Raw genomic sequence first — 25975 nt, forward strand, 5'->3', positions numbered from 1 at the left:
GTGACTTAAAAAGAAAATAAATATGAACCCAATAAAGATTGTCTCACCATTTTGTGCATGTTATGTTTTTGTTGTAGAGTATGAGCCAAAGATTAATATAGATTTGAATGCCTCTTGTTTATCAGAGTTGAACACATCTCTGGTGAAAACCGTCAATGAATATTCAAATATGTGAGATTAGAACGGATTACACGTAATTATGTCTCTCGCTTAGACTGTGCTATTGGTTAATCACCATCTGTAAGGCCTTTTCCACCTTGTTTATGTCCCGTTTCTGCCAATTCAGGATGATTAAACACGCACCATAGGATTTAAGATATAAATTCTATCATTAGTACTTATCCTGTGTGAAATGAATATATGATAAGAGCATGTCAACTTTTGAGATTAGGTTTTAAAGAGGAAACACAACAGACCGACAAACGACTGAAAGAAGCGTGTGGCCGCAGCGTGTTGGTTAACATGCACCGCAGCGTGTTAGTTAACATGCACTACATGGCCAAAGGTATGTGGACACCCCTTGAAATTAGTGGATTCGGCTATTTCAGCCACACCCGTTGCTGACAGGTGTATAAAATCGAGCACACAGCCATGCAATCTCCATAGACAAACATTGGCAGTAGAATAGCCGGTACTGAAGAGCTCAGTGACTTTCAACATGGCACCGTCATAGGATGCCACCTTTCCAAAAAGTCAGTTTGTCAAATTTCTGCCCTGCTAGAGCTGCCCCGGTCAACTGTAAGTGCTGTTATTGTGAAGTGGAAACGTCTAGGAGCAACAACGGCTCAGCCGCAAACAATGTTCCCTCTAATGTTTTTCATCACTGAGCAAATTTCAGGTCTGCTGAGCGCAAACTTGAACCTTGTGAAAATTCTGTGCAACTTCCGTCACGCGTTTACTGTGAACGCTGAGGCTGTACCCGCTTTAAGTTAGTTTTAACAGTGGTCAAGTAGGCTACTGTGGCTATTTGATCATAATGTAGGCCTACCAGTGGCCTACCATCAAAAACAATGGAGAAAATGTCCCATAACACTTTAACATGGAAATAACTGTTCTATCGTTCAGCCTACAGCTGCAGCAAATGTGTGGTGTTCAATGTAGGGCTACATTCTGAAACATGCAGGGCTTGATATTAACCTGTTTATCCACTTGTCCTTCAGACGAGGAGGTAACTGAAAATGATGTTGTGTTGTTTGATGCAAGAAACCACTTTACAAAATAAAATGCATCATTATTCCCATACCATTTTTACAGAGAATCAGACAAATTATGCTACCCTCTGCCTATTGGCTACTTAAATTATTCAAGCCTGTCTCAAAATACAACACTTGCTTTTCAAAGATGTCTAGAAATCCACACGTTTTGGGCTCTTGTAGTAAGCAATCACTCCAATATTGCTGACTACAAATGATCTATAACTGGGCTAATAACTCACTAACTAAATGTGCTCATGTCGCTACATGTAGCTCTCACTTTGATCTCAAAACAAGAGCTTCTACCCACAACTGCTGATGCTGTAAACACAGTCCAGTTAAAAGTGAATGGCACCGATCCATAAATCGCAATGGTCTATTTGCATATAGGCATACTGCAGCTCTGATTGGTTATGGCGCACCAGTCTGTGTAGAGTACCTGCCTGAGTCTTGTCAATGCAGTAGTATCCTACTCCGATGCATTCTGCCTACAACAACATCTCTTGTATAGTTAGTTTTGTATACTAAGCCTTGCATAGTTTGTTTTGTTTTGGTATGTTGCATTGAAAGTGGCTAATATTGCGTTCATTCGATCACAATTCCCACAGTAAAGGGAAATGTTGATAGTGTTAATTAACTAAGGGGGAAAATCTAGAAAGTTGAGTGACGTTCAGTCTCGTGCTTCTCTGCGCGCTCTGCGAAGTGGTAGGCCACATAAGCTCAGAGAACAGGACCGCCAAGTGCTGAAGCGCGTAGCACGTAAAAATCATCTGTCCTCAGTTTCAACACTCACTACTGAGTTCCAAACTGCCTCTGGAAGCAATGTCAGCACAATAACTGTTAGTTGGGAGTTTAATTAAATGGGTTTCCATGGCCGAGCATCCGCACACAAGCCTAAGATCACCATGCACAATAGTGGTGTAAAGCTCGCCGCCATTGGACTCTGAAGCAGTGGAAACGCGTTCTCTGGAGTGATGAATTACGCTTCACCATCTGGCAGTCCGATGGACGAATCTGGGTTTGGCGGATGCCAGGAGAACGCTACCTGCCCCAATGCATAGTGCCAACTGTAAAGTTTAGTGGAGGAGGAGTAATGGTCTGGGGCTGTTTTTCATGGTTTGGGCTAGGCTCCTTAGTTCCAGTGAAGGGAAATCTTAACGCTACAGCATACAATGACATTCTAGATTATTCTGTGCTTCCAACTTTGTGACAACAGTTTGGGGAAGGCCTTTTCCTGTTCCAGCATGTCAATACCCCTGTGCACAAAGCGAGGTCCATACAGAAATTGTTTGTTGAGATCGGTGTGGAAGAACTTGACTGGCCTGCACAGAGCCCTGACCCCAACTCCATCGAACACCTTTGGGATGAATTGGAACGTCGACTGCGAGCCAGGCCTAATCGGCAAACATCAGTGCCCGACCTCACATATGCTCCTGTGGCTGAATGGAAGCAATTCCCCGCAGCAATGTCCCAACATCTAGTGGAAAGCCTTCCCAGAAGAGTGGAGGCTGTTGTAGCAGAAAAGGGGGGGGACCAATTCCATATTAATGCCCATGATTTTTGAATGAGATGTTCGATGAGCATGTGTCCACATACTTTTGGCCATGTAAAGTAAGTCATCATTGTGTGGCCTATATAGGCATTTCTCACATACTAAACATAGTAAACATATATTTTTTATGATTTCTCTGTAGCGGTTGTCAAAGCGTTGAACTCTATTGAAAGCCAATGAACGTGGGTGTCCAACTGAAAAGTTTGATTTTCCAGAACTGCAGCATGTACTCTGGATAATAGAACTGCATCTGGAGTTTCATTCTGAGCATCCTTCCTCCATTCAGATGCTGTCAAAAAGCTTCCCCCAAAATATAACATGTCCTCACCGTGTATTGGTCACTAGAATGAACACATCACCAGGGGGCTGTATGTAAAATCAAGAGAAATAGAGAATGTGAAAACAAATTTAACGTATCCTATAAAACAGGTGACACTTTACAGAGTAAAGTATTAATGAAGTTGACATACAATGAATGTACATCGGGACAAGATATTAACATATCAGCCATTTCCTTCACTGTGATTGGATGTTATACATGTATTACTATACCCAAGTCATAGAAAATCAACAACATGAGACAGACCGCACATTTCTCATTTTTCGGTTTATTGTTGGCATTTTTCGGTTTATTGTTGGTGTGTTGTGTGAGACTGTGTGTATATTTGATTTTACACTGCATGTGTACAACACCTTTCATTATTTGGCCACTTTTTGTTTTGTTCTTTTTAATTGACCCTTTTTTGGTTACAATAACAGAGAATTACCATGGAATTCAATCTAAATTATTACCACTTTTTTATTTATAGACATGAATTTCAACTTTCAATTTCCAAAAGTGAAAAATGAAATAATCAAACTGGATGAAAACTTGGTTTCACGTGAACGATAAGGCTGTTATGTTTTCATGGTAAGAACGCCCCCAACCTGTAAGATCATCCCAAGCGTTCTACAGCACTTTAAGCAGCAAATGGACCTCTGTCTACACACAATAGGAAACCCACCAAATGGATAGCACACCTTCAGAAAAAGTATATATAGATAGATGTATATATAGATTTATATTCATTTTGAAGCTTTTTAAAAGAGTACAGTTAACACTTCTCACATATTATATAAACTACTGAACAGCTTAGAATTCAAAGGTGAAGCCCACCACTGTCCAGACCCACTAGGTGGTGAAAAAAGAAAAAGCAGAACTTAAAAAAATCACAATCTTTCCTTATAAAGTTGAAGTACTGTAGCTCTGAGGAGAAGACACCTGACCACACAAACTGAATAGAAAAACAGTAAAGTCTAAAACAGTGGTATTGCATTTAAAATGCACAAATATCTCCTGTACAACTGGCTTCTGCTGTGAGTATAAACATCTAAAGGGCTCAGTGACGTCGTTGTTCCGTTTCCTGTCTTTTTTTGTTGTTCTTTTATTTTTTTCTTCTTCTTAAAAGATGTACATTAGTGCTGCAAACAGGCACACACAAATCAGAGCGGAGAGATGTTCGTCCTCCTCCTCCGTCCTCGTCCTCCGTCCTCCGTCCTCGTCCTCGTCCTCCTCCTCCTCCTCCTCCTCCTCCTCCTCCTCCTCCTCCTCCTCCTCCTCCCCCCCTCATTCTCCTCCCTCTCTATTAGTTCCGTTTTCAACTCTGTCTCAGTCCTGCTGAGAGCGGTGGGGTCCTCGTTTAGAGCTGTCTGCCTGTCCGTCTCCTAACCGTGTCTCTCTGTTCGTCCCCACCACTTCCAACCCCTCCAGAGTCCCATAGATAGTAGTATCCAAGGCCGGCAGTGTTCCAATAGGAGGGAATGTTGTCCACAGAGTTCCGTGTTCCGTAGGAGGAATGTCAGTCAGACGTGGTACAGCAAAAGGAAATGGAGTCTGGAACTTTATGCTCTATTTCGTTTTTGTAGTTTTGACTGATTGTGCAAAGTCATGCGGTCTCTGGTATGTCCACGCGAAAGGAGCTAGCAAACCCTTTTCCTCGCTGCAGGCAAAGAACACACGCTGATTAGGGGTCAAGTTTGTCTGAGAGAGAGAGAATAAATTACAGACAGTGCATCTAAAGCAACCTTCATTTATTTACTCAGTGTTGTAAGACAGTCAAGAAAACACGGTTAGGAAGATTAGGAAGTACTTCATCCGTTCTCTTCTAGAATCATTTCAATCCACTCAGTGAAATCACTCATGGATAATGTGTGGAAATATGGGTCTGCGTCTCTGAATATATTGCATGCCCAATTTATTTAGGACAGCAACAATTAGTCTTAACTCAAATGGGCCACGGCCGACATGGAAACAAATGGAGCTACCCCTCCTCCGCAACCTTTTCCCCCTCCCCTCCCCCTCCCCATGACAGCTCAACAATCCCCCAGCTAGCAGCAGCTCTATGTCATCTCTGTTTGATTAGGGTAATGACCAACCCAGTATCTGCCACAGGCCTCTGCCTGGGCCGCCGTCTCTGGCTACAAGGGGCTCTGTGTATCCGGATTACCTTATCAGATTAGGGAAAGACACAGCCTCTTAGTATCATGAGAATATCCCCCCTGTCCCCCCCCTGATATCCCCTTACCAGACCCCCTAACAGACATCCCCTAAACAAGGAATGTCTTGTGGTGATTAGCTCTACGACCATGTATAGTCACTGAGACAGAAAGGAGGAGAAGGGGGTTTAGACAGAGATGAAGGTGACATATTCATCTGTATAGAGTCTCAACCTCATCTGTATTCATCAGAGGTAGTGCTTTGATACAAATATAAAAACTGGTATGACTGTCAAATGTTTTCCCTTCTGCCGCATGCCGTGGCTGTGAATTAAGGTGGTAGGGGAGACAGCGTGACTCCAGCAGTTTGATCATTTTTCGAGCTAGTTGTGTTGAGAGATGAAAGGACAGGGAACACTTAAAGCAGCGCTTGACAAAATTATAATGAAGCATTATCACCAAATTGCAGTGATGAGGATGCTTCTCTTTCTGCCCTTTCAAAAGGGAGTTTAGAAACAGAAATTCCTTATGGAAATATGCCTCTTCTTCCATCTGCTCTCCTCGATTATCGAAAACGGTTTTGATCCTAGGAGCTAGAGTAATACCATCAGATGAATACGAATGAGAGGGTAATCTCTTAGCCTCTATTGTTTTAAACAGATTAAAAACACTCCTTTTTTCATTCCTTTTCTGAGCGAGGGAAGCAGCTTGTATATGAACACATCCATCTCCCCATAATGAGACAAGCTATACATCATGTCAACGTCTCAGCGATGTCAAAATTCTCTTATGGATTCCAAACTGTACTCTAATTGATCATGGCACATTTAATTCAAAAGGCACTTAGATACCGCTGCTGGTGGTGGAAGGAGAGAGTGAATTGATATGGAAGACTGTGACGGAAGATAAGATCATCACAGATAGAGAGAGTGATAATAAAGATGTGTGAAAAGAAGAGAGAGAGAGTTAGTTAAAGACTGACAAAAGGGTGAATTAGATGGGTCAGCGGACTTGAAAGAATTTCATGGCACTTCGAGCCAATGGGGGAAAAATGTAATTTGATATTTTTTGTATTGTTCAAATCAATCATCAGATCAGGGTTGGTTGGTTGAGAGAGTAGAGTGGGTTAGCTACAGCGCTGCCGTGCAAAACGGATACTCACTCAAATAGGCAGGTTTGTAAGGCGCTTGCGTGCTAGACAGAAGCGCCTCAAACTCTTTCCTCTCTAGCGTGGCTTGGTTGATGTGGGTGGCATGGTGGTGGATGAGGTGGAGCTGGTTTTGGTAGTGGTTTTGGTGGTGGTGGCTGAGGTGGAGGTGGTTTTGGTGGTGGTTTTGGTAGTGGTTTTGGTGGAGGTGGCTGAGGGGCATCTCTTTGCCAAAGGTGGAGAATGACTTATCGCCCGTTTGCTCTTGGCTTTCAAATACCTCAGTGTCGGGCACAGAGTCCATGCCTGGCACGTGCAGGTTGCTGCGGTAGTCTGCCGCCTGGCGCCCGTCGGAGGGCACGAAGGAGGGCATCCAGCAGCGGTCAGAGTGGCCCAGGGCCTTGCACTCCTCTGTGCAGTTAGAGAAGAGATCAGCACCTGGGGAAGGAGGGAGGAGAGAATAAGAGGGGGGAAGGAGGGAGAGAGGAGAGAGAGTTAATGGTCATAAAGGGCATACTCCGTTCATGTTCAAACAAGACAAAAAGGAAGCAGGAGAAACAAGCACACACACACACAAACACAAGCTGATGTGTGTGTGTGTGTGTGTGTGTGTGTGTGTGTGTGTGTGTGTGTGTATGTGTGTGTGTTTTGTGTGTGTATGTGTGTGTGTGTGTGCGCGCGCGCGCGTGCTTGTGTGTGTGTGTGTGTGTGTGTGTGTGTGTGTGTGTGTGTGTGTGTCTGTGTGTGTGTGTCTGTGTGGGTGTGTGTGTGTGTGGGTGTGTGTGTGTGTGTGTGTGTGTGTGTGTGTGTGTGTGTGTGTGTGTGTGTGTGTGTGTGTGTGTGTGTGTGTGTGTGGGTGTGTGTGTGTGTGGGTGTGTGTGTGTAGACTCAGATCTCTAAAGATAAACTCTCAGCCTCGCTGCACAGGGAAAGTTCAAGAGGTCACCGTCTTCCTCTTTCTACCGTTACACTAAAGCGAGATTCAAGCAAAAACAGCCTTTTGTGAAAACCAACCAAGACTTCTAAAATATACAGTAACGTTATACATGCAATACACCATACTTCAAGTTTTATGAGGGATGCGTATTCATGTATTATGTATGGTGTGTGTTGTAGTTTTTCTTTGTTTTAATTGCCATTGGGAAATAGAGAAACAGGCTAAATTCATTGAATCATTTACTGGGGTTGAAGTTTGAGAGGTCAGTAAAGGGTCAGGCCCGGTGGTTTGTGTGTGTGCCCCTCTGTGGTAGTCTTTCTCTCTGTGATCTCTCAGCAGGTATGACTGGTCACGCAGAGTGAGAGATGTGTTTAAAACCATTAACATCACACTATTACACTCTCAGAGCTTCCTGTGACCAAGGTATTGGATCATGGAAACCACAGGCTCAATATTATTGGATTACCTAGGTTGCTCACTTCCTTTCAAACTGGCCATGCAATTACATCAAATGAACGATTGCAAGAACAACAACTGTTGAAATAAACCAGTCCTTCAGCATTCTGTCAAAGAGGAAGTTTGTGAATGTGCACGTGAGTCCATGAATAACAAATCAAATCAATGTCTGATTTAATTCAGATAGATACTAATATTTTTGGATTAAGCAAAACCAGGGTATTTCCTAACTTAATCTGTTTTAGTCCATGTGGCATAGGACATGGTTTAGTCTACGTTTTTAACTCAAACATACTGTAAGTCCTTTGTTGTGTGTGTCTGAGTAAAACCCAAACTGCTCACCAACAGTATCCTCAGATAATCCTATGATATAGACTGATTAGTCTTCAGACTGCTGCTTTGTGTGTGTGTGTGTGTGTGTGTGTGTGTGTGTGTGTGTGTGTGTGTGTGTGTGTGTGTGTGTGTGTGTGTGTGTGTGTGTGTGTGTGTGTGTGTGTGTGTGTGTGTGTGTGTGTGTGTGTGTGTGTGTGTGTGTTTCCACGGGTCAGCATAAGGAGAATCTGCTGTTACAAAGCGGATTCATTTGGCTCGGCGTCACTAACCACTTGGAATAATGCCGACGAGAGAGTTTGTTATTAAATATTAACAAACCCATAAATACACCATCACGTTGAGTGTCAGCACTGAAAGTTAAGTTTGTCCTATGGCATTATGTATCTACTAATAGAGACTCCATACTCAATAGATCAATGAGTGGTTTCGGTAACACTTTATTTGGATAGTCCATCTGTAGATGCTCTACAAACTATCAGTAACATTTCAACTAACTATCTACTAACCCTAGCCCTAAACCTAACCTTAGCCAGCAGTTGCTTATCAACAGACAGTTGATAGTATGACCGGACTAAAATCCGGACTATCCAAATAGTGTGGCCGTGTTTTCTACCATACATTTACCCGTCATTTCAACAAGTGGTACCTGCACTTCTTTAGATATTCACCAAAGCAATGTGACAATAACCTATGACCCTGGATACTGAACATATTTCCATATCCAATAATCACATGACGAGGGTTTTGAATATGAATCTCTTTTGCATTTTAAACAGGGCCCATGCCCTGGCATTTAGAGTCTGGAGAAGTGATAAGGCACACACACACACACACACACACACACACACACACTCCGAGGGAAACGTCTCCGCTACAAAGCCAGATCAAGACTTTTTGATATTTCTTGACATTTTAGAAAATTAGATGTTCCATGAGGCACATTAGGTGTCTCTTCAGAAGAAGAAAAAAATAAGAAAGGGAAAACACCACTGTGTATCGAATGTACATGTCCTCAGTAAAGCTGAAGGTTTAATACAAGATGTGAATGAATATCCACATTATTTCTGGGCCGTAGTATTTTAACGATGTTACCGATCAAACATGAGAAAATACTTACAGCCCCAGTCCAAGGCTATACAGTACATCAGTCTGACTTTAATTACCACTGAACACACTGTGTCAACACGTCTCTCCCTTATTCAGAGAGAGAGAGAGAGAGAGAGAGAGAGAGAGAGAGAGAGAGAGAGAGAGAGAGAGAGAGAGAGAGAGAGAGAGAGAGAGCGAGAGAGACAGAGAGAGACAGAGAGAGACAGAGAGAGACAGAGAGAGAGAAAAAGAGAGAGAGAGAGTGAGAGAGAAAGAGAGAGAGAGAGAGAGAGAGCGAGAGAGAGAGAGAGAGAGAGAGAAATTAAAATTGTTCGAGCGAGAGAGACTGTCTGTAAATGCACTGACCCCCTACTTTATTGTGTACGTCTCTATCTTATGATTCTGCACGGCTCTCGAGCAGGGCAAACAGCAGTCTTGATAATAACCTTCATTTGGTAATTGGTATGCAGAGGTCTGAAAATGAATTACTGATCAGCGAGCTGTTACCACGCCGATAACGTGAACCGCAGGCCTAAGGAGGGATTTGCCACGGCAACTGGGGAATGAGGAGGGGGGAAGATGGATAGGGGGATAGTGAAGTGGGAAGGAATGCCAATTCCAAAGTTCCAAAACAGTAGGGTGACAATGTATCCATAGTCTAGGTTATAATAACAGTCTATATAAGATAGGCTATGTCATCTCTGATGCCAGCACAGTAACTCCACTGCTTGAGTCCATCCAATATCAACAAACCTTTATTCACCTAAATTATAATTGTTTTCAATCACAATCACAGTGCTATAATTACCCTATAGTTCACCCTGTCCTCATTAAATTAAGGAATGTTTCATGGAAAATAAAATATAAACTGATCAAAATAAAATATCTAATTAAGAAAAATCATAACATTCTGACATGTCAGCAAACTCAATTATCACTTATAAAATAGCACAGTAATTTCCAAGTGTTGTGCAAGCAGACGATGCTAAGCCACACTATCAATTATCCTAATCAAACAAAGACTAAATGCACAGCAATTAATCTCTTTAAAGACATTAAGCTCTCCGATAATTCCATAACAAAGCAACAGTAGCCTATTGCCATACAAGGGTACTCAAAGTCAAAAGCAAAGACAGTAAGTCCACTCAATACCACACCATGGAGTCAACACTTAGCATTAGGAGTCTGGTCAAGCCCTACATGAAGTAAATAAAGGTTCTGTGAATAATGTATTGATCCTGTAGTGTCTATATAGAAGTAGCTAATACTAGCCTGTAGCAGCTAGTTATGGCTAAAATGTAAGCTGTAGATGTATGATATAAACTACCTAAATAAATGCCTTTTGGTTGAACATCAAAGGTGTTCAATCTGAGAAGTGACTTCATAAAGAAGTCCAAGCTAACCAGATAAAACATAAAACAGGATGCTTCCTTTAAAACGTCTGTGTATATCCACAGGCTTACAATAGTGGCATTTTAATTTCTAGACATGGCTAATTTCGCATGCTGTGGGTTCACCCCCTGGGCTGACCATGTTTCTATCCAAAAAAACATGGGCATAGACACACACACAGATGGGGCTGGACCAAAGCAATCGCACGGATTAATGACGAGATAACGGAATGCACATCTAAGGAGCCCAATTGTAAAAACCCGGTATGTGATCCTTTAGGTGAAGCAGATAAAAGATGACGGGCAAGGAGGAATGCAGTCAGGGCGGTGGTGGGGGCTGGGCCTAGGGCGGGCAGCAGCACCCAGTGCAGTCAATGAATGAATCGTTTGTTTGTCTGCGCCCGCAACCTATTTGGTCCCGTTCCCACACGGCAGCGCCCAATGACAAGCCAACCGGTCCTCGTTATAAATTTCGTCACGTTCCCGTCAAGTGGTCCCTAGCAGCGGGCCCACCCTCATTAACGACCTTGCATATTTACTAGCAACAGGCTTAAATTCAGCAGAGCGTCATTGTCTCAAAACAATAACAATATTGAGCTACAGCCAGGAGAGCGAAGTCACTATCACAGGACGACTAGAATATACGAAAAGTTGCCTATTCTTATAGTTGCCTAAACCAGAAGAGTTTATATATCACATGGTAGTAGAAAAACACTATAGCAAATATTTCTTAAGTCCTAAGCACATTTTCAATATGTGAGATGGTGAGAATGAGCATGACACGACTAGTCAGGTATTCTGACAGCAGCCGAGATTCGGCAGAGCGCAGTGCACAGTGAGTCGCTTTCTTTTCAGCACCACAATGGGAAGAGAGCAGTGGTGATAACAGACAAGCAGCAGGCACGGGAGCGGATACTCTTCTGAAAGCTTGCAAGTGACTAATCTAGGCCTCGATACACCATGGTCGATCAACACCATGGACAGATACAATACAATACACCATACAATAGCCTACTGTCACGATGACCCTCTGCGGGGCTTTGCATGAGGAGAAAACGCGAGAGCAACAAGCCGCACAACCAGCCAAGAACTAACAAGGGGACGGTGGTGGAAGAACTTACCGGTAGAGTGACCTCGATTGGTGGCGTCATGGTCACTGTCGCCCTGCTCGCTGTCACCGTGACCGCTGTCTTTAGAGCTAACGAGATCCGCTTCTTGGAAAGCCGAACTGGACAGAGAATAGGAGAAGAATAAAGCACATTGAAGACGGAAGTGTATTGAAGATAGTGGTAGGCCTAATTTATTTTCTAACGTATGTAACAAATAATACAAAATAAAAAGTTGGCAAAAGAAATTAGCACTGTCAATATCACTATCTTCTTCATCATCATCATCATTCATTATCCTGCACTTCATTATCGTCATAATTGATTGGGAGTGTATTCACAGGTGGGCAGCGCCAGAGAGAAAACCAGTCCTAGGTATTGAGCCACGATCGCATGCTTGTGGTTTGTAGAGTCCCTCCCCTCTGGCATTGAATGGCCACACTAAACAACACTCTCAATCACATCACACGCAGGGCACCAGGTGCGCGTGCTCGTGCTCCTTACCTGTTCACACGCCGAGGTCTGTCCACCAGGTAACTGAGCTCGGCTCGCTGATGTTTGGTCTGAAAGAGATAGGCGGGACATTTTGAGTTTGGGGCGTTGTGGCATTGGATAATCAAAACAGGATTTTCATGAGAACACAAAATAACAACAATTAAATCTAGTGTATGATATCTTATTGATATTTGACGTTAGATTTGATGTGATGTTCAACAACGAAACGTCTCATCTAGGCCTATATTTTGAGAGGAGTCGTTTTAGGCCTCCTAGCCGAGAGCATAGATGGATATACTGCCAGGGAGAAAATTAAGTGGTGCACCTATTCAGGCTGGCGCAACTATAGACGGATCTTTGTTTTAGTGCGACTCAGCACGATCGTGACTGGTGTACGTAATGTGTGTGTTCTCACAGGGGACATGGTCATTGCGCAGAACACAGACACACACACACACACACACACAACACCAGCCTTCAAGGCACCCATATGTTATCCTTATTTATGCTTATCTTATTCCAAATCCAGCCTATTTCAAAATCACGACAAAATCACTTCTGAGCAGAACATAAACATGCAATCATTACTATTTCATTGATAATCTATCTCCCTCAGGACTGCCAACGGCAACATGTCAGCAACTAGCAATCATTATGTTCGGTTGAATTGCCGTTCCGGAAATTAATAGCAGGATATACAGGATTATGTATTATGGAAAATAACAAACATCTTTGTAAGGGACTCTGTTTAAACAATGGGGTGATGCAACATACAGAAAGTTATTTTCAATGTTAGGGATACATCAATTAAATTCCCTGACAATGCGTAATGCATCTTATTTGTCATTATATTTTATCCACATACTAATAGCAGCAGTGAGAATGTTTTTAAACAAGCATATGTTGCAGTTATCACAATCTATATGCAATATACTGATAGCAATTACATGCTGGGGGTATTTGGGGTTTAAAGGTATGAGAGGACTCTTACCTCGCTTGATAAAATGCTGCCATTTGATATGATGTCAGGTTGCTGGTCAGTGTACCCTGTCACTATGGCCCCGCACGGGTTGTGTTCCGTGTCTGTGCTCCTAGATGGGCTACAGGGCTTTAGGAACATGAGGTCGGTTTTGGCCGACTCCGGAGTCAGACATACCTGGTAGCAATAGTTCTGGTTTTGGTGGTGAGAGCCGAAGCTCCCTGACTCTTCCACGGGCACTTGGGCTGTACCGGCCCCGGTGACGTTGGCGCTCTGCACCAGCATGATATCAGACTTGCTGAGCTTTTTCTTGCGGGCTCGCGCATGCCTGCTGCAGCATGTGGCCCACCCGAGGCAGCAATCACTGGTGAGGCACGTGTAGATATTTAGCTTTTTGTCCTTCTGGCAGCGCACGGCCAGCACGATCATAGCCAGGAGAAAGATGAAGGAGACGGAGCCCAGGGCGATGATGAGGATGAGGGTGAGGTCCAGAGTGATCTCCTTGGACTTGGCGGTGCCCCTCTCCCGGTGGTCCTCCACCACACTGTCCACCAGCACCACGAACACACTGGCGGTGGAGGAGAGGGGTGGCTGGCCGTGGTCCCTCACCTCTATCAACAGGTCATACATCTGGTTCGGGTCCCGCTTGGTTGAGACGCGCCTGGCAGTGCGCAGCTCTCCTGTCCTCCAGTCCATACGGAACATGCCGTTCTCGTTCCCTCTCTGGATGCTGTAGGAGAGCCGTGCGTTCTCGCCATCATCTGCGTCCATGGAGACGATACGGGTCACCAGGTAGCCAGGCTCGGCGGAGCGGGGCAGAGGCTCTCTCGCGGTGCCATTTTTACCCAGAGGAGCAATAACGGAGGGAGGGTTGTCATTCTGGTCAACGATGATCACTTTGATCGTGGCGTTCGAGGAGAGCTCGGGGCTACCTGCATCTTTCGCCTGAACCATGAAAGTGAAGTCTTTAAGTTGCTCGTAATCGAATGATCTGAGTGCGTAAAGGTAGCCCGTTTCCTCGTTGATTGACACATATGTTTTCACAGACATACCCTGAATATCACAATCCATTATGGAGTAACTAATGAGAGCGTTCTGTCCAACGTCTGGGTCCAAAGCGGTCACAGCGTGGATATAAGCACCTGGCACATTGTTTTCAGTCACATAAACATCATATATGGGCTGCGTAAACGTTGGCGCATTGTCATTTTCATCCGACACTTGCACTTTTATTGATTTACTGGTGGCGAGGGAAGGGGTCCCTGTATCCTTGGCAACTACAGTCACTGAATAAGTGTCAGCATTCTCCCTATTTAGAGGTCCGTCTGTTACAATGGTGAAATAGTTCCTAAAGGAGGGTTTGAGTTTGAACGGGACATCACCGAGGATTTCAACATGAATCTTTCCGTTTTCCTCAGCATCCTTGTCCGTCACGCTCAGCAGGGCTATAACGGTACCCGGGGCTGCCCTCTCGCTCACCGACTCGGTCACGGTGCTAAAGGTGATATCAGGAGCATTATCATTTACGTCTGTCACTTTCACCAGAACTTTACAGTGTGCAGCCACGGCATTGGGTCCGAGATCTTTCGCCTGAACGAATATTTGATATATGCTGCTCTCCTCAAAATCCACCTCGCCGCGCACCTCGATTCGTCCAGTACGTGCATCTATGGCGAACAGATCCTTGACACGGCTGGAGATGTGGTTGCTGAATGAATACACTATCTCCCCGTTCTGCCCCTCGTCCAAGTCGGTGGCGTTCAGCTGGATAACGAGGGTCCCCACCGGTGCGTTCTCCTGAAGGCTCACCGAATACACCGGCTGGTCAAACACGGGCACGTTGTCGTTAGAATCCAGCACTTTGACCACCAGCAGAGCAGTGCCTGTCCTGGGAGGCTGCCCCCCGTCCACCGCAGTCAGCACGTACCTGTGGGCCGCCTGCTGCTCCCTGTCCAGCGGCTTCTCCAACACCAGCTCCGCGAATTTGTTCCCGTCGGTCTGCGTCTGCACATCCAGGTAGAAGTAGTTATTGGTGGTGATGTCGTATGTGCGCAGGGCGTTGGAGCCCACGTCCGGATCGAATGCACTCTCCAGAGGGAACCGGGTACCGGGGGTAGCGCTCTCTGAAATCTCCACGGTGATGTCGGTCTCCGGGAAGCTGGGCGGATTGTCATTGATATCCACGACCTCTATCTCGACGCGGAACAGCTCGAGTGGGTTCTCCAGAAACACTTCAAGGTGTAATAGGCAGCTGGCACTCCGCTTACAGATCTGCTCCCGGTCAATTCTTTCGTTGACGAACAGAATCCCGTTCTCCATGTTCACTTCCAGGTACGGCGTCCGCGAGCTGGGCACCACCTGGAAGCGGCGCGAGGCGATTTTGGTCATGTCCAGTCCCAGGTCCTCCGCGATATTCCCCACGAATGTGCCGTGATCTGCCTCCTCCGGCACAGAGTAGCGTATCTGCGAGACCACTCCATCCGTAATACACAGAAGAAGGAATAGCACAATCATCGCCAAAGAACAAGTGCACTTGGGAAAAAATCTTATCCTTTTTTATTTAACGCATCAATTCCCATTACCACTAGTCCAAGGAAAGTTCCCAAAATGTATAAGGCTTTTGGAGAAAAAAGGTGCCTTTTAGTAGTCCCGTCAACCGTGGACCATCTTGTTTGTGATGGTTAATGCAGGTCTGATTACCCCCAAAAGCCTGTCTTCAGTGCCAAATCAACAAGCTCTGGGCTACTTCAGATGCGTCCGGTTATGGTAGCAGTGCACATTCCAATGATGCAGAGTGCTATTTAAGTGATGAGGAGATTACTCTAAATGCATATCAATTTTAAACCATCATAATCCGTACCATGCATCTAATCGATGCATTTTGTCATGAGCTCTTCCTAATTATGCCTATTATCAAACAGCCACTGTTATCTGACTTTCTCTCGTCTCTCTCTCGCTCCAGTGATATCTGTTCCCTATTGTGCACACACTGCGGCGGTCTCCTCTCCGACTACTGAACGCTCTTCACTCAACTATTCGCTTTTTCCGCAGCGCACCTACCCTACCAGCCAACGGGATTTTCGGGAACCAGCAGCGCTCACTCATCATTGGACGGTTGGGAAGCCTGTCAACGCTGGACAGCGCTCTCTGTTATGTGACGCTATAGCCCAGTTGCTGTTTCGAGCTGAATACCTAACGAGGAAGATACATTTTACATTTTAGTCATTTAGCAGAGTTAGTGAGTGCATACATTCTTTTTTGTCTTTTTTCCATACTGGCCCCCGTGGGAATCGAACCCACAACCCTGGCGTTGCTAACGCCATGCTCTACCAACTGAGCTATATCCCTGCCGGCCATTCCCTACCCTACCTTACCTTGGACGACACTTGGCCAATTGTGCGCCGCCCCATGGGTCTCCCGGTCGCGGCCATCTACGACAGAGCCTGGATACGAACCAGGATCTCTAGTGGCACAGCTAGCACTGCGATGCATTTGGAAGAGTGGAGGAAGTTTGGGGTTTTATTGTTCTGAACAAAACCACAACACCCAATTTCTTGTTTTTTAGGAAAACAGAACACAATAATGAATTAGATGATTGTCTTTGATTGATAGGTTATAACTGTGTATGCTTCATTGTAGGCTGCGTGTAGACTATTTGTTTGAGGATAATGTATGGAAATGCGAGATGAATAGGCCAGATATGAGTCAGTCACGTATATTCTGATGAGGCTTTTACGCACCACAGTGTGAGTATTCCTCATGCAGCCAACAACGTCTGCACCTTCTCTTTTTAACTGCGCTCACGCTAAACCGGGATATATGTGCAATATTTCTGAGGCTCTAGCTACACAAGGTGTAAACCACAGACCTTACACGTCCCCTAGCGGCCAAGAGAGAAACATCAAATCAAGTTCACCGGTTCAAATCTCGCCCAGAATGGCATAGGTTACATGTATCTTATTTTCCTTTGTGTGTGTTGTTGCCTTTGTTACGATGTGCTGATATAACTGGATAAAATACAGATCCCACATCACCAGAGCTGCCCATAACGTCAGACAGTACCACAACGCACATTCACGGGCAAGACATACAAAGAAAGTGATTCATACACAAGAAAAATTGATTGTAATTTAAGTGGATTCTGACCTTCAACCTGGAATAGTGTACATGCTTTATCTAAAGTGTAGTGCATTATTAGATGATCACTGTAGGAAGTCTAATGAAATCTAATCTAATCTAATAAAAAAAAAGAACAAGGCTGTATAGATGCTAATGCTATTGAGTGGAGTATGTACACTGGCCTTGATGAACTGGATGGAGCGCTATGTCTAACATCTAGCTTTAGAGTGCCCATTGTGGTGAGTGGTACACTGATGACGCATTACATATTGTGAGGCATTGAATACTATTTTGGGTGTACTTTTACTTCTAATGGAATCAAATGGATTCATCCCAATACTCTTACACAACAGCCTTTTCCTATGTGGTTTTATTTGCTATCACTGATTTGAAAGGACTTGATAGATTGCTGGCAGTCTATGGGGGTCTCTCTCTCTCTCTCTCTCTCTCTCTCTCTCTCTCTCTCTCTCTCTCTCTCTCTCTCTCTCTCTCTCTCTCTCTCTCTCTCTCTCTCTCTCTCTCTCTCTCTCTCTCTCTCTCTTCTCTCTCTCTTCTCTCTCTCATATAAAGGCCTCATAAATATGTCATATGAAAGTATTCCTAGCCTGGTCCTCAGAGGTCTGTGTTTCTAAGGATTGTACTGGAAAACAGCCAATGAGTTGGTCAGTGTTTGGAGTGGGGTAAAGTTGCCCCTGGACACTGATCTGAGCTCAGTTTTGTATTTCTCCCTCCTATGTTTTAATGTTAGGAATGTGGCAGGGTAAGCTGATCCTAGATCTGTGCCAAGTGTTCCGTGGGCACGGGCTTATGAACACAGGTGATAAGAGGAGAACCTGTTCAGGCTGCCAGAGACCAAGAGCTCCCCCTAGTGAGCAATGACGATTTGCTTTTGCAATTGCCTGCTAAAATGTGTGGTACTTTCTCCCTCTGTTGCACATCTTCCTCTTATCCTCTTTGATCCGAAAAGGAGACATTTCAGGTTTCCTGCATGGGCTACACATTTTAGCAGGCAATTGCCAAAGCAAATCATAATATGCCACAGGAGGGTCAACATCAGTTGCATCCAAGAGGAGATTTAATCCTTAAATCAAGTCACATCAAATCAGTAGAGTCTATCTGCCGCGCTGCTTTACGGTACACTCTAATGGCCAGGGGAGAGTGCAACAAGTAAGGGAGGGGGGGGGGGGGGGGGGGGATAGAATCAAGGCTCCATGATTATTTTAGGACATTTACTGATTTGAATATTATAAATCTGATTATCTCTTCCTCTCTCTCTGTTCATAGGAATGGAAGGCAAAGTCTCTCTCCTCAAACAGTGTTTTATGTCCAAAAATAACCTTCACTGTGTTGTCAATGGCTCCTGTTCAATCTTGAGGATGTACTACTGTAACAGCATGTGTAACAGCACTCCCTACGGGATACAACATACAACACAATCCACCGCTCCCTACGGGTTACAACATACAAGACAATCCACCACTCCCTACAGGCTTCAAGGTATGCAATACAACCAGAGAACCAGGATAGAGGAGAGCTGTATGTGGTTTCAATGTTTGATGGCCGTATGTGTCAGCGTCACTCACTGCCTGCCTGTCTCACTCTCCTCGTTTCAGACTGAAGCCTCTCTCTCTCTCCCCAGGGGCTCAAGGCCCATATTGGTTTCACACGATCTGTCTGTCTGATGGAGGAGAGTGAGGCTTTTAGTCAGCTTCTCCCAGTGTTTGAGTGTGTGACAGGCACCATTCTGGACACTTGTGTATGTGTGTGCATGTGTGTGCATGTGCGTGCCTGTTGTGTGTGTGAATGTGAGTGTGTTTATGGCGAGGGCGGGATAGGGGGAGAGAGGGGAGGTGATATAAGAAAAAGTGTGATATTTTGTTTTAAAGTAAAAGGACCCCTGTTTAAAAATTAAAATGCCTCCTCTGGAACCGGCGTGAATTCAGAATGTCATGTCTTGGGATTGTGAACGTGGCTGCATGAGCGAAGGTGACAGGCATCCCAAGGAAACACAGGAAAGGCTTTTAGAGTTCACAGACAATGCAGTTGCTTCCTAGGCCACTATACAGTCACTGTACTCACTGTACTGGCGTGACAGTGTTTAATCTCCATAAGGACAGTGTTATGGGGTGGTTGAGTCCTCTCACTTCATAAGGTAGTGTTAAAGGACCAGTGCAGTCAAAAACTAGATTTTCCTTTGTTTTATATATATTTCCACACTATGAGGTTGCAATAATAATTTGAAATTGTGAATATGATTATACAGCCCTTTTAGTGTAAGAGCCTTTTGAAAAGACCGCCTGAAATGTCAGCCTGTTTTGCTGGGATGGAGTTATGTCCTGCCTGGTGACATCAACAGGCGGTAAATTAGTTTGCCAATAACAGCTAGTTTTCAGTTTTCCCATCCTGTCTAAGACCACTCCCAGACAGTCCTAGCAAAATGTATTGCTTGAGAAATGTCTCTTTGCTAAGAAGCTATTTAGTTTATTTTTGACCATTTTAATTGAAAGAAATCAAAGTAAGGTACTTAAAAAACCCTCTAGGGTCTAAGCCCTGTCTTAGCCGGGGTAGGGGGTTCTAAGATAGCATATGGAATTGTTTTAAGACGGTCATACCAAGGACCATTTAGCTATTTGATTTGGAATTGTAAGACCCCTTAATGGTATAATATATATATATATATATATATATATACAGTACCAGTCAAAAGTTTGGACACACCTACTCATTCAAGGGTTTTCCTTTATTTTTACTATTTTCTAAATTGTAGAATGATAGTGAAGACATCAAAACTATGAAATAACACATATGGAATCACATAGTAACGAATAAAGTGTTAAACAAATCAAAATATATTTTCTATTTGAGATTCTTCAAAGTAGCCACACTTTGCCTCCATGACAGCTTTGCACACTCTTGCCGTTCTCTCAACCAGATTCATGAGGTAGTCACCTTGAATGCATTTCAATTAACAGGTGTGCCTTGTTAAAAGTTGATCTGTGGAATTTCTTTCCTTCTTAATGCGTTTGAGCCAATCAGTTTTGTTGTGACATGGTAGGGTTGGTATACAGAAGATAGCCCTATTTGGGGAAAAAACAAGTCCATATTATGGCAAGAACAGCTCAAATAAGCAAAGAGAAATGACAGTCCATCATTATTTTAAGACATGAAGGTCAGTCAATATGGAACATTTCAAGAAATTGCTTCAAGTGCAGTCGCAAAAACCATCAAGCGTTATGATGAAACTGGCTCTCATGAGGACCGCCACAGGAAAGGAAGACCCAGAGTTACCTCTGCTGCAGAGGATAAATTCATTAGCGTTACCAGCCTCAGAAATTGCAGCCCAAATAAATGCTTCACAGAGTTCAAGTAACACACACATCTCAACATCAACTGTTCAGAGGAGACTGCGTTAATCAGGCCTTCATGGTCGAATAGCTGCAAAGAAACCACTACTAAAGGGCACCAATAAGAAGAAGAGACTTGCTTGGGCCAAAAAACACGAGCAATGGACATTAGACCGGTAGAAATCTGTCCTTTGGTCTGATGAGTCCAAATGTGAGATTTTTGGATCCAACCACCGTGTCTTTGTGAGACGCAGAGTATATGAACGGATGATCTCCGCATGTGTGGTTCCCACCGTGAAGCATGGAGGAGGAGGTGTGATGGTGCTTTGCTGGTGACACTGTTAGTGATTTATTTAGAATTCAAGCCACACTTAACCAGCATGGCTACCACAGCATTCTGCAGCGATACACCATCCCATCTGGTTTGCGCTTAGTGGGACTATCATTTGTTTTTCAACAGGACAATGACCCAACACACCTCCAGGCTGTGTCAGGGCAATTTGACCAAGAAGGAAAGTGATGGAGTGCTGCATCAGATGACCTGGCCTCCAAAATCCCCCGACCTCAACCCAATTGAGATGGTTTGAGATGAGTCATACTGCAGAGTGAAGGAAAAGCAGCCAACAAGTGCTCAGCATATGTGGGAACTCCTTCAAGACTGTTGGAAAAGCATTACAGGTGAAGCTGGTTGAGAAATGCCAAAAGTGTGCAAAGCTGTTATCAAGGCAAAGGGTGGCTATTTGAAGAATCTCAAATATAAAATATATTTTGATTTGTTTAACACTTTTTTTTGTTACTACATGAATACATATCTGTTATTTCATAGTTTTGATGTCTTCACTATTATTCTACAATGTAGAAAATAGTAAAAATAAAGAAAAACCCTTGAAATAGTAGGTGTGTCCAAACTTTTGACTGGTAGTGTATATATTTGTGTTGTTGTTGTACATTTTACCCTCTATGTCGTAATTACGATCTTGTCTCATCGCTGAAACTCCCCAACGGGCTTGGGAGAGGCGAAGGTCGAGTCATACGTCCTCCAAAACATGACCAGCCAAACCACGCTTCTTAACACCCTCTATCTTAACCCGGAAGCCAGCTGCACCAATGTGTCGGAGGAAACACAGTTCAACTGATGAAAGTAGTCAGCGTGCAGACGCCCAGCGATGAGCAAAGTAAAGCCCCCCAGGCCAAACCCTCCCTAACCCGGACGACGCTGGGCCTATTGTGCACCGCCCTATGGGACTCCTGGTCACGGCCTGTAATGACACAGCCTGGCTGTAGTGACTACGCAACACTGTGATGCATTGCCTTAGACCGCTGGGCCACTCGGGAGGCCCATATATATATTTTTTAGATGAAACATTGAATTTGGCATTACTGCTGTTAGCCAACAGAAACACATTGAATAACAGATTCACTACATGGAACAACAGAAAGTCCCCCAAAAATCAAAAGGAAGTTTGTTCTGAAGTGTCTGTCCTATATCTGAGAGATAAAAGAAAGATCAGGAAACTATTTGTATTTATTTTGACATGTATTTATCCCCTTATTTTAGGCACTAATCTATCTCCATATATATTTCTATTAATTTTTTTAACTGGTACCAGGGAGCTTCAGACTAGTCCTGTGAGGCTTGTGTAGAACACCATCGTGTTCGTGAGAATCTCAGCTTTCAATGGAGTGGCCAAATCGTTCAGAAGCTACAGACGTTTTTGTGAGAAGACCGATTTTTGGGATGTCACAAGGTCTGACACACAGCGCAATAGCTCTGCCACCTTTCACCGCAGATGAGGAAGGGCAATATCGGCGGATGTGGTGGGTTGAGACACAGTCCATGCAAAAAAAACATATACACTACATGACCAAAATTATGTGGAAAACCTGTTCATTCGAACATCTCATTGATGGTGAAGCGTGATTAATCACTCCAGAAAACGTCTTTCCACCACTCCAGAGTCCAATTGTGGCGAGCTTTCACCACTCCAGCGGACACTTGGCATTGAGCATGGCCATAGAAAACCATTTCATGAAGCTCCCGACAAACAGTTATTGTGCTGTGCTGACATTGTTTCCAGAGGCAGTTTTGAACTTGGTAGTGTGTGTTGCAACCAATGACAGACGATTTTTACGTACTACGCGCTTCAGCACTCGGCGGTCCCATTCTGTGAGCTTGTGTGGCCTACCACTTCACGGCTGAGCCATTGTTGCTCATAGACGTTTCCACTTCACAATAACAGCACTTACAGTTGACCGGGGCATCTCTAGCAGGGCAGAAATTTGACGAACTGACTTGTTGGAAAGGTGGCATCCTATGACGGTGCCACGTTTAAAGTCACTGAGCTCTTCATTAACGCCATTCTACTGCCAGTGTTTGTCTATGGAGATTGCATGGCGGTGTGCTCGATTTTATACACTTCTTAGCAACATGTGTGGCTGAAATAGCCGAATCCACTAATTTGAAGGGGTGTCGACATACCTTTTATATATATTGTATCTCTAGTTTAAACAGACAGATTTTGATGAGGACTTTTTATATTATGTTCATTCAATTTCCACGGGGCAGCCGAAATTGTAGGTTAAGGGTTAATTGTTACCCAGAAATGATTTGATATTGAGATAGGAATGTCTGCATTGGACCTTTAAGGGCCTTTTCCACTGCTCCACTGCACTCAGTGAGGTATAGAGTAGTGTGACATGGTGACAAGACATTGTTAAATGAGACTATCACTAACATAATACACTCATTCACGTTCATGCATGAACACACCAATTGTGCACAACAACATGCAGGCTTGTACACTTGTGTGGACACACAAACATACACACAAGTACATGCACACGTGCACGCACGTATGCACACACACACACACACACACACATAATAACTCACTCACTCCCTCACAAACAGCAAACGAATCCAGTCATTATTTAAGTATAATGATCAAAAGGGAAAGAGCGGAATCAAAGGAATAGATTCAAATGAACCTCAGCGCTCCGCTAAGGGAAAATAACCTTCTTGTAGGTCAAGTAGTCATTTATGTCCCTATACTCTCTGCTATTCATCAAGATTAGACAGAGAGAGTTAATGCCGTATTCTCTCCCCACTCAGGTCTCGTGCTAATCACCAGACTCACAGAGGACAAAAATAACTAAGGAACACCGTGGCCAACCTCTACACTCAAACCTTGTCCCAAATGACCCCCTATTCCCTATATAGTGCATTACTTTTGACCAGAGCCCGGCTCTGGTCAAAAGTAATGCACTATATAGGGAATAGGGTGCAATTTGGGATGCAGTCTCAATCTATGGGCTGTTCTTAGAACAGAAAATAACAGAACAGAGGAAGGTGTTTAATGACATGTAACCAGGAACACGCAGACAATCAGGCACAGAAACAGAACACATCATGTTATAACTAACTGTATGGTCAAATAAACACTGTATAATATAGATTATTGTGGCCATTATAGAGGACAGATTATAGAGGACATTATAGAGGACAGCCATTATAGAGGCAGTTATTGAGGCCAGCCATTATAGAACCAGCCATTATAGAGAACATTATAGAGGCCAGCCATTATAGAGAACATGATAGAGGCCAGCCATTATAGAGCCCATTATAGAGGCCAGCCATTATAGAGATAATTATAGAGGCCATTATAGAGATAATTATAGAGGCCATCAAGTACCGATGTAAAGAAACAGAATCTCAGAGAATAACTGTAGCCAATGGAGTTCCATACATAGTCTACTGTACTCTAGCTGTGTGACTGACTCACATATTTAGTGTGCTATAGATAATCTCATATCCTTGCTGTTTGTTGTTTGTCCTTGTGTGTCTACTCAGAGAACAACCTAATTATGTGATTAGTGTGTATAGCTCTTGTCATGTTTAAACGTGTTATGTTATCCATTTTCCATATTGAATGGGATTTATTGAATGGATGTATTCCAATAAGGTTGAATTAAAATACTATTCTGACTGAGTCGTCGCTCTGGACTGCATGGAGGATAGTAGGACTGTAGCCCTCATAAATGACATGACAACATGAGAACAGAGAAAGAGAGAGTGAGAGAGAAAGAGAGAGAGAGAGTGAGAAAGAGAGAGTGTGAGAGAGAGAGAGAGAGAGAGAGAGAGAGAGAGAGAGAGAGAGAGAGAGAGAGAGAGAGAGAGAGAAAGAGAGAGAGAGAGAGTGAGAAAGAGAGAGTGTGAGAGAGAGAGAGAGAGAGAGAGAGAGAGAGAGAGAGAGAGAGAGAGAGAGAGAGAGAGAGAGAGAGAGAGAGAGAGAGAGAGAAAGGGAGGCTGGTAGCTTAGATACTGCAAATAGGGACACAAGAGGCCAAAAAGTCACCATTCCCCAAATGAGCCAAGTGAGCCAAAAACTGGTGTCTAAACTCTTACTTTTACACACTCTGGCTACAAGAGATAGTGTACTCCTCAGCCTGAAATGTCCCCACGTTAGTCCCTGATTAGCTAGCTTTTCGGTAGTGCAACTGGCAGAGAACGTTGCAGGAGGGTGGTCACTTGTGTTGGCGAGGCAGACTTCCCAGGTTCTAGTCTCGGTGCACAAGGAAGCTTAGAAAGCGAAGTGACATCCTCCACAAAAGTGAGGACTATTCATAGATCGCTTAGTAACATGATTTACAATTACACTGAACTGTGCAGGGGAAGGAATGGCCTGCTGTTGTAATAATGAGGTCTGCTCCATAGGCTAATCACACTACCATACATTTTTCGACTGGTCTTAATAAGGCCAAGCTGAGAAAACTTTCTGTTCTGTTCCATATACAAGAGAATGTTTTCCGTTGTACTTAAAGTGAAGCTTTCTTGTTTTCATTTATTCTTAGGCATGCATCATTTGTCATTTTAGGCTGTCGTTAGATGCATCTTGTGTTGTGGCTGTGCCAAGGGCAGGGGAAGAGTGCAAATTGCCTTCCTTAATTGAGTTACCTCACACATTGCAGACGTGTCCCATCTCTCCCTCCATTTCACCATCCTCCTCTCCTCTCATCCCTCACCTCGCCCGGGCTTGGCAATTTGGTTTGCCAACGCAGTTTCAGGAAAAAGCTGCATGCCATTGTCACCTTTGATGTCCTAATTTTCACGTCGAGCCACTCCAGCAGCACAAACACTTCCAATTCCATTCCGAGGAGAGAGAGAGAGAGACAGAGACAGAGACAGAGACAGAGAGAGAGAGAGAGAGAGAGAGAGAGAGAGAGTAACCCTGACCTCCAGGCCCAAGGAGAAAAACAAAACGTGCAAAAATGACATGCTTGTCTCAACAGCACCCAAATTCATAGATGAATTGTCAAGCCCCCACACTAGTCCATCTATTGTTGAGGACCATATAAACACAAG

The 25975-nt window shown here is 44.0% G+C and overlaps 1 protein-coding gene across 2 annotated transcripts; it reads right to left on the reverse strand.

Annotated features, from left to right (window-relative positions):
• Positions 1-4660: 4660 nt before the first annotated feature.
• On the reverse strand, positions 4661-15664 carry LOC311104806 (protocadherin-10-like; the record flags this gene model as incomplete). 2 transcript variants are annotated; one of them, XM_084146729.1, is made up of 5 exons in its annotated part: positions 4661-4724; positions 6383-6805; positions 11692-11798; positions 12181-12239; positions 13163-15664. In XM_084146729.1, 5 exons carry the CDS (start codon positions 15662-15664, stop codon positions 4705-4707), a joined length of 3111 nt encoding a protein of 1036 aa, XP_084002855.1. The 2 variants fall into 2 exon arrangements, with proteins under 2 accessions (XP_084002855.1, XP_084002856.1); XM_084146730.1 differs by having other exon boundaries at positions 4671-4724; positions 6648-6805.
• Positions 15665-25975: the final 10311 nt, after the last annotated feature.

Source organism: Coregonus lavaretus, assembly GCF_964263955.1.
Source record: "Coregonus lavaretus genome assembly, chromosome: 29".
NCBI classification, from domain to species: Eukaryota; Metazoa; Chordata; class Actinopteri; order Salmoniformes; family Salmonidae; genus Coregonus; species Coregonus lavaretus.